Source organism: Ptychodera flava, chromosome 22 (genome assembly GCF_041260155.1).
Source record: "Ptychodera flava strain L36383 chromosome 22, AS_Pfla_20210202, whole genome shotgun sequence".
NCBI lineage: Eukaryota > Metazoa > Hemichordata > Enteropneusta > Ptychoderidae > Ptychodera > Ptychodera flava.
Window position 1 is genome coordinate 34,570,543 of NC_091949.1, and position 16,641 is coordinate 34,587,183.

The 16,641-nt window shown below is 37.9% G+C and overlaps 1 protein-coding gene across 1 annotated transcript in view; it reads left to right on the forward strand.

The window, feature by feature from the left end:
- The first annotated feature begins 9,406 nt into the window (after positions 1–9,406).
- The window catches only part of LOC139123275 (ankyrin repeat domain-containing protein 17-like), a 42,688-nt gene continuing 35,453 nt past the window's right edge, over positions 9,407–16,641 (forward strand). Inside the window, exons 1-2 of the mRNA XM_070689405.1 lie at positions 9,407–9,752; positions 16,167–16,320. Coding sequence (XP_070545506.1) covers positions 9,558–9,752; positions 16,167–16,320 — 349 coding nt within the window. The 5' untranslated portion in view covers positions 9,407–9,557. The remainder of the gene's footprint in view (positions 9,753–16,166; positions 16,321–16,641) is intronic.

Here is a 16,641-nt window from a genome sequence, read left to right on the forward strand (position 1 = left end):
TTTATGGAAAAAGATTTTCTCAGAGCAGCAAATTGAAATATAGTGAATAAATTTTCTTTCTCAATGGAGAGAAATTATTTTCTGAAGACAACAAAACTAATTCCTTCAAGATATATTTTCCACATATGAGTGTGGTTTAAGAATTTGGTAAAACTGAACTGGGAGAGAACGAAAAAGGGATGAAAAAGTCAAACTTACTTTTCTTCAGAGCGAAATTTATTTCTGAGAGGAGAAATATTTCATGTGAGGGCGCAATTACCTATAATGCATAGCAAACTCTTTCTAGCGAGAGTAAACATATTTTTGGGAAGAGTAAAACAATTTTTCCGACGAGCAAAACTATTTTAACGGCGGCGGAAGTTAAAGTATCCCACCATGCAACACCCAAGTTTGATGACCCAGAGTCTCCGAGTTGGTAGCCGGTATCAGACCAGACAGTTCGTGTTCATGTCGGCTACATGGACGATCTGCTCTCCGAGACAACCATGACTGACTTCATCGGCGATACGGGCACGCCTGCCCGGCCCTACCCTGCCTGCGTACGATGCTGTGTGTTGGGGCCGTATAACGCCGGGAACTCACAACATCGTACACAGGGCTACGGGCACGCGGGTCAGTTGCTGCGGATCCATAGCCCTACCATTCTCTGTGCTGGTTATGTTAACCAGCACAGGGAGTGGTAGGGCTACGGATCCGCAGCAAGCGGGTCAGTTGCCACTTGTCTGAGTCCCCGAAGAACGGTTTTATGTTTGAGTGATTCATCCTGACGGCAGACGGTGTGCGACGGGACCGCATTGGGGTTCTTCATTAGCTCTGCATGACATAGCCCTGCGAACAGGTCTGTGTGTTCCCGGCGTTATTATACGTTATTAGAGAGGTTTAGTTACACGTAATTACGTGTAACTAAACCTCTCTACTATACGCCGGGAACACACAGACCTGTACGCAGGGCTATGCATGGCAGGGCTGTGTGTTACCGGCGTTATACAGTCTCCCACCACATAACACCGGTAACACACAGCACACACAGCCAATGTGTGTGATATTCATCTTTTCTAAGAGGAGAAGCCAGATTCGTAATTTATAGAAACTGAAACTGAACCGAGCCCGCCAGATTTGACCACAGTCGCGGACTGGTTTTGACTTTCACGTACGTGTGGTTTGCGGGGTCAAAAACGTGAAAGTCTACCAGCCCGTAAAAGGCATATCCCGTCCGAAAACACCACAGCTGTGGACCCACAACTACTGTTTTGAACCACGCTCGACTGTGGTCAAATCTGGCGGGCCAGGTTCAGTTTCAGTCGAAGACTCTATCAATTACGAATCTGGCTTATAGAAAAGATGACTATCACACAACATAACATTTCACAACACAGCAACTGATGAAGGAATAGCTCTGGATGGCAGGGCTGTGTGTTACCGGCGTTATGTGGTGGAAGGCCGTATAACGCCGGTAACACACAGCCCATGCACAGCTAATGAAGGAATCCAATGCGGTCCATCCCGTCGCACAACGAATCACTCAAACACAAAATTGTTCTTCAGGGACTCAGACAAGTGGCAACTGTTGAACTGACTCGTTTGCGTGCCCGTGCCCATAGCCCTGCGTACGATGCTGTGTGTTCCCGGCATTATACGGCCCCAACACATAGCATCGTACGCAGGCAGGGTAGGGCCAGGCTAGCTGCAGTACAGTACGGCAAACCGTCCGACCCAAATACCTAGGTAAAACCTCGAGGTACTGTACTGCAGCTGGGCCGGGCTAGCGTGCCTGTATCGCCGATGAAGTCAGTCATGGTTGTCTCGGAGACTCTGGGTCATCAAACTTGGGTGTTGCATGGTGGGATACTTTAACTTCCGCCGCAGTTAAAATAAAGTTTTGCTCGTCGGAAAAATGTTTTACTCTTCCCAAAAATATGTTTACTCTCTCTAGAAAGAGTTTGCTATGCATTATAGGTAATTGCGCCCTCACATGAAATATTTCTCCTCTCAGAAATAAATTTCGCTCTGAAGAAAAGTAAGTTTGACTTTTTCATCCTTCTGTTTTCGTTCTTTCTCAGTTCAGTTTTACCAAATTCTTAAACCACACTCATATGTGGAAAATATATCTTGAAAGAATTAGTTTTGTTGTCGTCAGAAAATAATTTCTCGCCATTGAGAAAAAAGTTTTATTCTCTGTATTTCAATTTGCTGCTCTGAGAAAATCTTTTTTCCATAAAGAAATTAATTTTACTCTTGGAAAAACAAAACTTTTCTTTAAGAATTTAAGTTTTCTGCTCTAAGGACATAAGGTTATGTCATTTAACCTCAGTTCGCGCTCAGCAAAAATCTTAAACTCTTGCTGTGAACAATTTTAACTTCTTTTCGAATAAAAAACGCTTTTGAGAAACAAATATTTTGTTCAAAGTTAAAGTTATTTTTTAAAAGTTAAAGTTTTTTTTGTTAAAAGTTTTTAAAAACAGTTTACCCCAAAAATAAAGTTTCCGCGTTCAGAAATAAAAGAATAAAATTTCTTACAAATATTAAATATATTGTCAAGAAATATGAGTTTATGTTCAAAAGTAATAAATTTCCATGACGTGTAGGGGAGTTTGTCATCTTGAAAAATTTTTACTTTTGTTTTACAAAATAAAAAACTTTTGAGAAACATATTTTGTTTATGGTTAAAACTAAAACTACTTTCGAGAAGTTAAAGTTAAGATAATGTTAAGATAAAGTTGCCCATACAAAATTAAAAGTTTGCGTTGGAGAAACAAAATCTCTTACAAATATTAAAGATATTGTTAAGAAAAATTAGAGTTTATATTCAAAAGTAATAGAGTTCCGTGGCGTGTAGGGGCCACCGTAGGGAGGAGTATGCAAATGACAAGTCGTTCTTAGTGTCCGGTACATGTACTGATGACGTTTTATTGTCGTTATTCATGACGTCATTGCTGAATGCATTGCAGCTGCGATAGTGACACAGGATGTTGCGAACTCCCCGAAGACGTTACAAAAATTATACTTCAAAATATTTTTAGTTGAGAGTATCAGTAGATGGAAAAATCAGAAAAACATATGCTGTAAACAATATACGCAAAGTCATCGATGGGAAACAAAGAAAATCGTTCTTATCTTATATTTGTGCGATTTTCGAAAGGTTTCAAAGTGTTACAAAATACGTCATTTAGGTTACCACGTTCTGGCCGAGGGACCGTGGAGTAGTTCTCTTTCAAATACTTCATCTAAGGCAGGGCTCGAAATTAGCGGTAGTCCGCGTCCACAGACTACCAACTTTTCCCTGGGGCTACCAAACCCCATGAAATGGTAGCCCACACGGATTACCAAAGCCTGGGACATGAAATTACTTATTGGGCGACATGGGGGGAAAGGACAGGCTATGACTTTGTTATGCAAATTGAAAGGCGACAGTACTGTCGAAGTTGTTGCGACAAACTTTCAATAATATATCATTATCTGAACTGATGAACTTGGATGACAGGCTTGGGAAATGATAGCCAATGAAAATTAATTTTCATAGTTATTTAATCACTATGTATCAATCACAATTAAATGCAAAATTATTAAAACTGCAAAAAAAGGCTTTTGGGCCATCCACAAATTGCGCTTTCCGAAGTTTACTATGGTGGAGAAATATAGCCAAAATTACCACGAAAGTATAACGAACATGACTGTACCAAGTTGTCATCCTGAAATTCATAGCCAATCTATTTTTAGCTACGATATGTTTACATGTGCTGAGTGAAAAGTCGTTGTCATGGCGAACATCAAAATTTGCAAATATGCTCTACGTATGTGTGAATAGGTGGTCAAACTTTGAGGCGTCACCATTGTCCACTACACATGCTATACCTTTCTCCTGAGGCTATGATCTGCTGGTATTGATGTCAAATGACTAGAAAATTCACTTCCTGGATAGAATCATGAAAAGTAAATCATTGTCTAGATAAAAATAAAAATATCCTTTACAAAAAATATTCTTCATAAATGCATGGGCTACCAAACCTTGTCACTGGGCTACCAACTTCAGAAAATGGTAGCCCAACGGGACTACCAGGGCAAAAAGTAAATTTCGAGCCCTGTCAGGTTACTTCCGAATTGTCACCTCACTGGGTTATATATAACGTGTATTTGTCATGATCAAAGCAATTAATTTGTATGTTATTAATAAATTTATATATGTGAACATTTTTTATGAAAAAATATAATAATTCTGTCATTTCAGTTCAGTTACATAAATACCTAACTGTACTGGAATCCCATGGTGTTTAAAAATTTGTGCCCAATTCGCGTTGTCGTAGTATAGCACGCAATGCGCGACAATGCGTGTTTACAGTGTTGCCTTCACTGTCTGTAAACAGCATAAAAAGACTATGAGAGTTGGCCATCATCCTTTGATATTCTGTAAACTCCGTAAACAGCTTTATCGAGTGTGATCCATAGGCGATAAAGTGACTTTCCAAGCACTGTAGAGCGGAAAAGCAACTCAACCGTGTTGAACGCCATTCAGTGATTTTAAAGTATCGCGGAGTGGAAAGGAAAGTTCAACCCTGATAAAAAATCTTGCTTTAGCAATAATATTAACATTTCATGATTATTAAGATATCGCCCGTTAGTGGTCACCTAAGATTTGATGCATTGATGAAAATATTGTCCTCGTCCCCTTCTATTGAATCAACAAATTGTCGGACTTTGTCGTCAAAATCGATATAACACTAAAGAAAAATATCGTTATCGGAGAAATTTTACCGGTAGATCATGGGATCTGAAAAACATGCTGTTATTAATTGTACATGATGTTTGATATTGGATATACAAGAGAGGTCAGCCAGTTACAGGCTCGACCAGCTGGACTAGTAGTCGGCCAGTTATGATCCTGGCCAGTAGTCGTATCCAACATATCAGAAAATATGACGCACTATATTTCTTTAGTTCCCGCCAACGTTATCATGCGCGATCTTAATGTCATAATTAGCGTAATATGTTTGCCATCATCTTTGAAGTTTAAGGTAGAATGTGCCTCGGGGACAGATATTCGGACTCTCAAACTTTTACAATTCTTTTCTGATATACCACTTGTCGAGGGTTCATTTTAAAGCTCTTGGTGTAAGGAAACTTTTCACCTGCTGAGTTTTTCGAAATTCGAAAATTTTATTTTTCTCTATAGAGTTAACACAGGGATGGCGGCCATTTTGAATTTTAAATATCGGTAAATCTTGGGTTATTTGTTTCTTTAGTACCAAACTTTGCACAGTGACCCCTAATTTTTATTCCTGATTTTGAAAGAGAATAGTTGAAAGATGGTTTTGAGATGCCTCAAAGAAAGTTTTAGCAAAAGTGTGTCTTTAACTTTCGAGGCGCATACTACCTTAAAGTTTATGTGCATACAATCCTAGCTACACGACGGCAACGGCTATCTATACATGTTCAAGGGCGCCATGTTCTCTGAATGGTACATGACCACAAAATAAAAACCAAATTTCTAATTAGTATAATAATAATAATAATATTTTTATTGCTTGCTTGTAAATATAGGATTTACATCACATTTGTGGCAATAAAAGTGTGATACAAAATAATTAAGTTAAAATTTTCTTCAATAAAGATAAAGTATTACAGTATAATAATAGTAGCTAATAATAAATATAACTAGGTATTTCTTTGTTTATATAAAGTAAAAATATAATCTGCAAGTTGTTCATTAAAAGATAACTCTTGTTTTGTTAGTAGAGAAATAAGCTGATTTTCAGTATCGTCGTTTGAAATTGATTTTACTAAAAAAAGTACTTTCTTTGGACTTTGTATTTCTGACAGACTAATAAAAAGTGTGTTTCATCTTCAATACTGTTGGTGTTACACTGATTGCAGTATCTTTCAGTAATTGGGGTTTTTGGAATAGTGTGTCTCCCTTTTTCAATTACTAGATCATGATTGCTAAGTTTGGTGAGCAATTTTCTTTTCTCACCTTGTAACTGTGTTAAGTAGGGTTCTAATCTAAAATTACGTGTTATTTTGGCATACATTCTTAGTTTACTATTTTCATCAGTGATCAAATTTTTCCAAAAGACTTCATAATTGTTTGTTAAATTTGTTTTCATTAAACCAGTTATAACTTTGTGGTGTTTAAGTGATGGAGCTTTATCAAGGAGAAAGTCCATTCCATTGTCTTTAATTAAGGCACTTAAACAGTTAAACCAGGATCTATTGTTAGTGTCGTTTACCATTTGCTCCAGAAGCTCCTTTAGCAAGATTACAATGTGGCAGTATATGTATAAAGCATATGCTGATAAAGGATTTTGTATTTCAAGAGAAAATTAATGCAATCATATCTTGGCCGACCTCCCTAGTGCCCGAGATCGCCAACGGATGTAGGCACTCGCTTTGCTCACAACCGCGAACCGGCCGACGAATCGGTACATGTGTCTCCAGCCAGCGACATCATCTCGACATTATGGCATTCCAAGAGCTATGTTAACAGGGTTTCTATAAGCGTTTTCTCTGAACAAGCTGATTAAACTGAACACAATTTCAAAGGAGAACAAAGGATTAAAATTACATACACGGTCAATGTCAATAAGCACCAATGCGAGAACCAGGGATAGAGGACCACACAGGTGATTTCGAACGAAATGCTGATATTCTCGAAATAAATGATAGTGATGCTGAAAAGCGTATAAACATTGCAATGACACACGTAGGGACATTAGAATGACACAGTGGACTTTGTCTTGTTTGGATTTTTAGGTAATTTTAATATTGCTTATTGTTTATTGACTTCATTCTGATAGGCTGGCGCACAGTTTCTCGGAAGATATGATACCATAGGATTTACACTGTTCACAGTAATTTAATAAGAAATGCATTAATAGCAGAGATAGCTGTTGGCAGCCGCCTGTCTGGCATCACGGTCAACGGCCAGTAACTGTAATTTTTAATTTTTTTACACTTTTTTGTTTTGAATGTCAACTATAGTTCCTTGTTCTACTCCCAAAACATGTTGACATATACACAGTCCACTCAGCCTGTCAAGCAAGCTTGTACTTGTGAAGACCGCATGCGTTATTGTTACAAGTGAATTCTGGCCCGGAGGATTAGAAAACGAATGCAAACAATAACAGTGCATTTTACACGTATCTACTCTGTGTTGACAAGCTGTATATAGGTGAAGGCATGCTTCGGGGAATACAGTAGAACAAGAACTAGCAATGTACATACAAAAACGAAAGTATTGTAAATAAACACCAAAACTTCCAGCTACCGGCCCTTTTTGTGTAAATGTATAGGTGACGATAGCTGACTCGATGTAAGGAAGTTTCCCTTGGTATTCCAGGGCTCTTCTTTCAAACATTATATCACCCAATCTTGTTTTATCAAACAGTGAAATCGCCATAGTATACATTGAAGAATTTATGCTGTAACTGATCGCGGTATAGGTCGGATACCTATCCGCCAGAATTCCATAATGTCGGCTGATGATCCTGAAACTAATCATTCTTTGTGACGTTAAACGGTAACTTCCGCAGCTACTGTTTTGATTCAATCGTCCGCACGGTTGTGTGTACAACAAGCGCACCTAGTACCTCCTAAAGGGAGCGACATTTTCAATGAATTCAAACTACTACCTTTTAGCGTTAATTTTGTAAAAGAAAAAATGTTAAATTGGGTTCCGTTTTATGAAACCACACATCTTATTTTTATTTCCATGCTTCCCAACATTGTGCTCCGAATTTTGAATACATTCTTGTCAACTTGTTTCTAAAGCATATCTCACTCGAAAACCATTTTCCACTACAGTAGGCCTAAGTTAAATGTCCAAACTAGTCTAAAGAATTTCAGGTGCAAAAGCTTGACAACGCAGGCAAATGAAATGCTTAAGCTTCCATGTTCGAGATGTGTATCATTGTAGTTCCTCCAGACCTGGCGGCTGTGGGAAAGAAATGTCGTATAATAACGCTTGTTGAACAGTCATAGGCCCGTAAGTTTATCAACATATTCAGATTAGTTTACCTCAGGTGTATCAAACCGTACTTCCTGCAAGAGGATGTTGCGTTTTCATGGAGCTACCACACCCCCATTGCAATACTGAACAAAGAATGTCATCCCCAGTAGGGCCTATATCCTGTGTCCTCAGGTATACTTGACAACGTAGAGTAGTACCGTCTTTTGTTTCGATAAAGAATCTAGTGATGGCACACTGGCGGAAAATGCATTTATCGACGACAAATAAATGACGACGACAAATTTTACAATCAATGATTGGAGGGGCGGTCAAATTTTACGAAGGTTTGTTTGGAGTTATGGGAAAAAAAATTGACTTTGGAATTCCATCGAAATGTTGCTTGATTCACCACACATTCTAGTCTATGGGGGAACTATGAATAATTTCTTTTAAATACAAAACTAGTTAATTATCTGTGTATTTATAGACTCTTGATTATTGACATTAATGTTTGACAAAAGTTTGACAATCGATATAAATGTACGTGGTGAGAATATTATGTCTGTGAGAGCAGATCTGAAAAATAAATATGATATTGAAATCTCACCCAAGTGATTATTTGTAATGTTCAAAAAGGAATCTTCAAAAGTTCAAAGGCCAAATGGGAAATAATATCATTGATACGGATTGTGGCATCCGGGGAAGGGTCACTCTTTTTCTTGCAAACACTTTTGAAGGGCCAAATTTTCCACCATATGGCCCATTGGGAGCGAAAGGTTAACGAATCAATCTGATGAATCTTTTGAGGGGAGAGTCACATTTTACAATTGATGAATTTGGGGGGTCAAATTTTAGAAATTTCAAGATCTCGTCTTTTTTATAAGATTGTAGGCCTTCGAAAGAATAAAGGTCAACGAAGAGCATCGTACAGATGCTAGAAAACTAGTAGGAAGGTATTTCTTCTCTTCCAAAACTGTGACATTAAACAAACCTTAAAAAATAAGTAATACAATTTTAGACTGGACCAATGGATGCAAAATTGATGAACCTCTTTTGCATGTTAACAAACCTCACGTGGTCACCGCGTGGAAACGAATTCGGAATGTAAAAATATCCGTAAAGTTGTCTACAGTGCATATATAAAAACAATGGATTAAATTTAACTATGCAACGTGTTTTTCATGAATAAAATTAACAATACAACTTAATTTCCACGTTATTATTCATTATAAGCTCTTTGGTAAACAACGTGGATGTACTGTATACCACAATCTTAAAATTTAAGGGTTTCGAGTAGACATCAGTTGATGTAGTAAATAGTAGAAAACCAGAGAAGAGTAAACAGCCATTGGTTGCATGAATAAATCTATAAAAAGCATCCGATGTAAATTTAGCTAATTGCAGCAGGATTAGGCCACGTCTGTGGACGAATAAGTGGCTACAAATGCAGTGCGTGGAAAACTGCGCAATGAGCAACATCCGGGCATTCATGAAGGGTTTAACATGGCGGTCGGATAGACGAGTATACCGAGTCGAAATATTGATAAGACACGAGCGAAATATTACTATCCCTTGTGTTTAAGATTGCTACATTTCACGGGACATAGATGGTACGAAAATGCAGAATGTTGAAAGAAGTGTTGGCGATGGAAGAGAGAAACTTCTGAGAATGAGTGAGCATATTGAGGATTCGCTGAGTTCGTCAGTGACACCCGAGGCGGCCGCTGTTCTGGAAAAGGCGCAGGTTTTGGCTGCCTTTCAACAGGATTTTATGGCCGATCTGTCGGGCAGTGACGAGGGTGAAGTTTCTGAAGTAAGTATGTTTCTGTTCAAAAGAACGGTGTCTGTTACAATGGTTCTACGCAACTTCAAATCCCAAGACTTGTCGGTTCCTAAATGCCCCGGATCCGTGAACGTCCATGTCGGCACCATACCAAGTCTTGGGGCGCAAGCACACAAACGCACCAGTTACATCATACGTAGAACATGTGATGCGATATGAAAAATAATTCAAGGTTTGACATGCTACCGGACCCTGTTGAGAATGTCAATCGAGAATTCAAATGTAACCATATGGTATTTACTGTTTTCGACAGAAATTGCTTGACGAGCGCCGTAAATGGGTCAGTTTATTGTGTGGCAACTGGTATTGTGTGAAATGTTATGGTTCACTATAGGGCTCAGAGTTCTACACTTCCCTTGATCACGAAACACGTTCGTCAATGTAACCGTCCCTTAAATTGACCCTTAGTGTCTAGAGAGACATTTAAACGATTGATCTATGGACAGCCAAATCTTAGCTCTACAAAACCTTCAAATCCACCCACCCATCCCTCTCTGGATATGTGTTCCCGCCATATTGAAAACTGAGATGACCCATGAAGGTAGAAACTCTTGCTTCTACCTCCATGGGTGACCTCAGGAGTAACAGTATAGCACAGAAACACAGGAGACAACGTTCTTGTCAGCACAGGGAAAATTGATATAAAGATTGGGAGATGACTACAGTTAAGGCGCAGTAATGGGAACATGCATATTCAAAGAATAATTTAGTGAATGAAATTGTAGAAGTACATGTACAACTTTAGGTTTTTGTGGACATTTCAGCATTAGACCATTATTATAGCCCCGTTCTTCCTGGCCACAAGTCGTTGTGGCTCTAGGAGCCAATATTTTTCAGCACCGCTCCATTTCCCACATGCAGTTTTAAAAAGACCATTGATAACCAACCATAGCAGTAATTGTACCACTGAGGCTACCATGTTACTACTAAACCCTGGCCGCCAAGAAACAAACACACACTGTCCTGTTAATCGTACACCTGGTGGACAATAAATGCGTGGAATATGACTTTCTTTGAATGTATACGTATGAATTTGTCAATTCATTCTAGAAAGAGTTGCAAGAAAACATTGTATAAGTTGTATAAATTCTAATAAGGTTTGACGAGAGCACTAAGCATGTTAAATAATTGAACAAAAAATATCAATAAAGAAATATGACATCTGCCTGAAACTAATGCCAACGGCCTTTTTGTCATGAAAAGTACACATGCAAACTATACGTAGTACATTATCCTGATATTTTTTACCGCTATATATGAATAAATGGGTGTGTGCTAATTGATGCTACTCTCCTGGATGTCTGGTGGTATATGCAGAGGTGCTTAAAGTTTTTATAAATTTATGAAGTCCGAGTACATCATGTCGTAAGTGAGACAAAAGCTTAAGAAAACACACGCGAACGTTTGCAAGAAAGAGAAGCCAGACAAATCTGGACTTGCCTGGTATGTGGCATATCTTGTCACCTCTTTATCACTGATGATCTTTGTTTGAGAAGTGAACTCATTTTGTTCTCCTTAGCTCCCAGGAGCCATCAACTGATATCCTGCTGTAAATACTACAGGAACTGTGACTACTTCATTAACATCATGAGAACAAATACAATTGCAATTTTATTCTTTCACTTTGATCTTGTGGCACTGTTTCTGTTTAGTTAATACTTTATCTTCTGCCAAGATAAGAGTCCTTACTTGTTTTTCAAGAGCATCAACATTTTAACTTCAAACATCTGGCAAAAGGCCTTTTCCCTTTCCCGTTTTTCATAAAGATGAAGGGCTGGATTTTCTGTATCAATCCAAGAAACTCAAGTTGAAAGGGCATATTTCCAGGCCGACCTTGTAAAGTTGCTGAAAGCTCTGGCTAAGACAAAATGTGCTTTCAACATTCTTACAATACTTCCTTAGACCTCTTTCCTTTTGAAAAACCATTGACTATTAGATGATCTCTGAATTCTGTCTGCAACCTAGATCAAAGTAGCTAATCAAAGAATTTAAGCTTTCCAGAGTTCAAAGGGAGAGAGAGAAAACGATGTGCATTTGAAGGGCCTTTCCACAGAAGGAACGGCAGACACTCCATTTTGTTTTTCGCCATGTGTTAAAAAGGGTCATGATGGAAGAAGCTCAGAGCTTTTCTCCAGGGTTTTTAACAAACAGGCTTAATAGTTTGAAATTTTGTTTGTAAACAAGGTAGTTGCAGCCAGTTCTGGTTCTTATTCAACAAGCTGGGTCAAAGTTCGTAGGACTCTGTGACCTTGCATTCATAAGAGATTGATAGCAGGCCAGTCACATGTTCTGCCTGGCACAGATGTTTTGACTTGTAAACATGCTTTTCTGTATGGAAAGAGTTACATTTGTGATCAGGGAGTGAACAAGGCAAACAAATCATTTTAAATGTCGTACTTGAGGTATATGAAATTCAAAAGTCTCACAATCTGAGCTCATAGTCACTTGTGCAATATTTGGGACATTGATTGGTTTGGATCTTGAAATTAGTGACTGATTGTTCCATTTGTCAGAAAAAAACAACTGTGAATAAATATGTTGTGAGAGTCAGGTGTTGCAAATGTGCATTCAAAACAGTTTGACAACACCTTCTTCTGTAAGCCATACCCAACCCACACCAAAAACTATCAACGTAGAGGCAAGTCCAGCTTCAGTGATAGTTGGCATGTCCTTGAAACAGTTGAACGAAGGTTAATTAGTTATTCTGATGTCAGGGAAATGTAAACATGAAAACTCGGGTACATGATCACGAGACATTTCCAGTAGCTGGATTAGTCAATAATAGACCTTTCACAACTGCTACTGTTAGGTAAATCTTCTGTGAACTTCTTTATGCAAAAGATATCTCCAAAACTAAATTATGATGAGATTACATGAACTTTTATCTTTTAAAAAAAGACTATCTTTAAGACTACATTGTACTGATGGGCATCAGGAGCATAACCTTTCAACTCCAGTGGAATTTGTTGGAGGCTGGAGCCAGTGTGTTAGGTTTAAGTCCAATAAGTGTTGCCAATTGGACATGCTTTCATCCAAGTTCAAGTCACAAAGCTTGGGACAATAACCCCTTGAGGAAAGACCATAAACTCTTTTTAGGTCAACTCACTCAAAATAAGCGTACATTATACAAGTCAAGGTGCCCAAAACAGATAATGAACATCCACTGGTCAAGTATGTAAAAAGATCAAGTTTTTGTATGCTTTCACTTAGCTGTATAAGTCAGTAAAATCATGGTCAAATGCATTTCCTTTGGTTTTAAAATGGTCTATTCTGTATAGACTATAAAACCCCTTTCACCACCATGGTTTTGTCCAAACCCATTGCTACAAAGGGAGATTGTGGACTGTTTTACAGGGAATATAGGTTGACAGGTTAAATCCACCATTTACAGTATACTGTATAACAATAGATGGACGCGGAAGGAAGATATTGGTTTCCTGAATGTCTTCAAAATATGCATGATATAATGATTACAATTTTTGTATTGGATCTGTGAAGAATAGACAAGAAATGGACAAATCTTACTTAGCAATGTCAGAAAAGATTTGTGTGTTAACTGAGAAATGAGGAAAGGTATTGTGCAGATAACGAAAAGTTGATGAGATCTCGTAATCAAATTGTCATGACATGGTACCATAGATGTCTGACAGTCGCCAGACTCAAACAGTGACTTCAGATGAACATAAAATATAGAAAGGGGTAATTAAAGTTTCTGGAAAATTCTAAACAAACTGGTTTTTATTCACATTCAATGAAGAAACACTATGATGATACCTTCAGGGAACTGAGAAAAGTGACCTATTTAGATGAAAAAAAGAGGACAACCATTTTACCTGTAATGGAAATGGAATTACTAAGGTTTCATAAATACATGGATGTGTGTCCTCACATACGTGATTCATATATGATGAATAATGCAGTAAATTTCAAATCAGCCGTACTGAAAATTTTGCATGATAGACTTTGCCTTGGTATGCAGTTATGTAAATTCAGGGTATTTCATGTGTATTTTATTAATCATTTTCAAGAGCACTTCTCTGCATAATTAGTAATGAAGTGACTTGCACAACCCCTACCCGGCCACAAAAAAATAACAATGATAATTTCAGGGTTCTCAAAAATTTTTGAAGTAGCCGGAAAATTTAGAAAAGTAGGCGGTTAGCTTCTGTGTGCAACCAAATTCCCTGGGCGGGCGGGCGGGCGGGCGGGCGGGGGGGTATTAAGTATTTTTTTTTAATTTGAAGACATTTCTGGGCAATTTTAGGCATTCTTAAACAGTGTGTGAGAAGCTTTTCCTACACACACAGTGTGCAAGGAATTTTTAAAATTTGAAGACATCTTAGATTAATTGCATGCATTGTTGTACTGTATGAAAGAATATTTCAGCATAAGAGTGTTAAGGTGATAAGGATTTTTTTTTTTAATTTGAAGACATTCCTGAGTAATTTATGTATTGTTATGCAGTGTATAAAAGGCTATTTCAACATACACACATGTGAAGGCTTTCAGGGAGGGGGTGTGCAAGAAATTTTTAAATTTTAAGACATTTTGGAGTAATTTCATGCATTCTTGTACAGTATGAAAAACCATTTCAGCATACAGAATAATTATTATCTCAATCAATTTACAAACTGTTTTCGTGGGATAGTTCAGTTCAGAAAAATTAATTTGATATCACTCAGGCCTGTCATTAGGATAACTGCATTCAGTTGGCAAGGATACTAGCAAAATTTCACCAGATTGCTGTGTAGAATTATATTTAGCTCATGACTTGAACAAACATTTTGAAATACATCTTAGATAGGGGTTTTCACAACCCAGAAAACTATCCGCTAGAATCCTGACCAGTCTGGCTGTACAAAGTTTTTTACTGATTTAAATAAACTTGACTGAAGATACAGTAAAATAAAACAGTTTATTCATGCAATTCAATGAATTATAGGAACACAATTTTCAGTGATTTCAATTCACTGTAGGCCTACTATTAAATTTCACAATAAAACGAATCCGCGAACTGATTATTGATTTTTTGGTGATGTTGAATATAATTAAAAGAAAGAGAGCTAAATTTCAGTGTTCATGTTTGATAAAATCCGAAACTATACCGAACACCAACCTGTACTACACCCACCGTCCGGAGGGACGGTGCTACACCGTATGTGTGCAAAGCACCGGCAGTCGATTGTAATACAGTACACACAACGCGATATCGGTCGACCTGAAATTTGACACTGTGATAGACGTAGCGTTTCAAAGGTACGGAAAGGGAGACCAAGTAATTTTTTGTTTATTTAGATTTGATCTAAACCCTCGCAAAACCTACTCTTACACAGAAATCAAAGTTTTCAAGCGTCGACTATCTCTTCCGCGAAGCACACAACCACGGCCCCTCAACAAAACGCGATGTCGATCGACTTGAGACTTTGAGTTGAATATTGACATTGTGATCGACCATGGATGGATTGACATGGCGTTTCAAAAGTATGAAAAATGAGACTCAGTAACTTTTGGTCGCTTTAGATTTGATCAAAAACCTACCAAACCCATCAGACAATACCCTACTCTTACGAAGAAAACCAAAGCTCTCAAGCGTCGACTTTCTCTTCCGCGTTTGAGCGAAACAACGTCGGCTTCATTCGGAAATGGTCGGCTATACCCGATGTGAACGTCGGAATAATTCGGGCTGTGATCGGGAAAGCAGGGTTGACCTCGAGAGCGATTCCCAGTATAGTACAACACGTTCGCTGATCGCGGTACTACAGTGATAGCAACAAGTTCACCGCGTATATAGCCACATCGGCTCTTCTGAAATATTATTTCCGGCTTGCAAGACCACCAAAAAATCAAAATATTGTTATCAAACCAGAATTTTGGGGCTAGAGCGAAACAGTGCTGAAAAGTAGCCGGCCAAAATACGAAAGTAGCCGGTCAATTTGGCCGGCATCCGGCTAAAAATGAACACGCTGTAATTTTCTTAAGAGTTCAAACTTAAAGTGTTTATTGCTTCTCAGAAAAAAATTCCCAGTTCATAGGGAATGAATGAAAGCCATGTTTATGTGTCAAGTTTTGTGTATTAAAATCTCTTTTAAGTTGAATTTTGTTGAATGTCTGTTTTCTGCCCATGATATCTCAAAAAATACTACTAAGAATTTGAATGTTCAAAGCAATTAATTATGTGTCTTGTAATTTTGATATATCATAAATACATATCCATACTCATACTATCAATTGACATTGAGTGGGTAATTTCATACATTAAATGGAATTCATTGGAGGTGCTTGGACAAAAACATTGAAAATTGGACATACTAACTGTCAACTTGAACCATAACCTCATCGAAGGAAAAAAATTACCAAGTTTTAATTAATATTGGCTTTCAACAGGTTGAATCGTTTATCCTTGATCAAGAGGATCTGGAAGGTGAACCTATCCTGGATACCGCTTCCAAACTGCTGCAGTTGAACAGCACTGGCGGAGATTTGAAAATTGTTGATCCAGATACACAAGAAAAATTAGAAGCTTTGCTGGAAGCTGCCGGTAAGCAACCGACTCTGTCATTTGAGATTTATGATTATTATCAACAATATTTTTTTCCTCTGCATGGTTTTCTGAATGACAGTTCACATTTGTTTGCCACCTGATTAAACACCATTACATCTGTGTCATTTTCCTTTCAACGGTTTCTGAAAAACTGTCTGTTGATATGTCAGTCTTATTTTGCCTTGTAAATGATGCATAGTATAAACATTTTATCATAATATTTTTGTTATATTACTCTGTCATCTAGAAAATATATACAGAGATATATAAAAAGAAAGCCTTTATCTCTCTCAAAGGGTATTTCCAGATATATAAGTT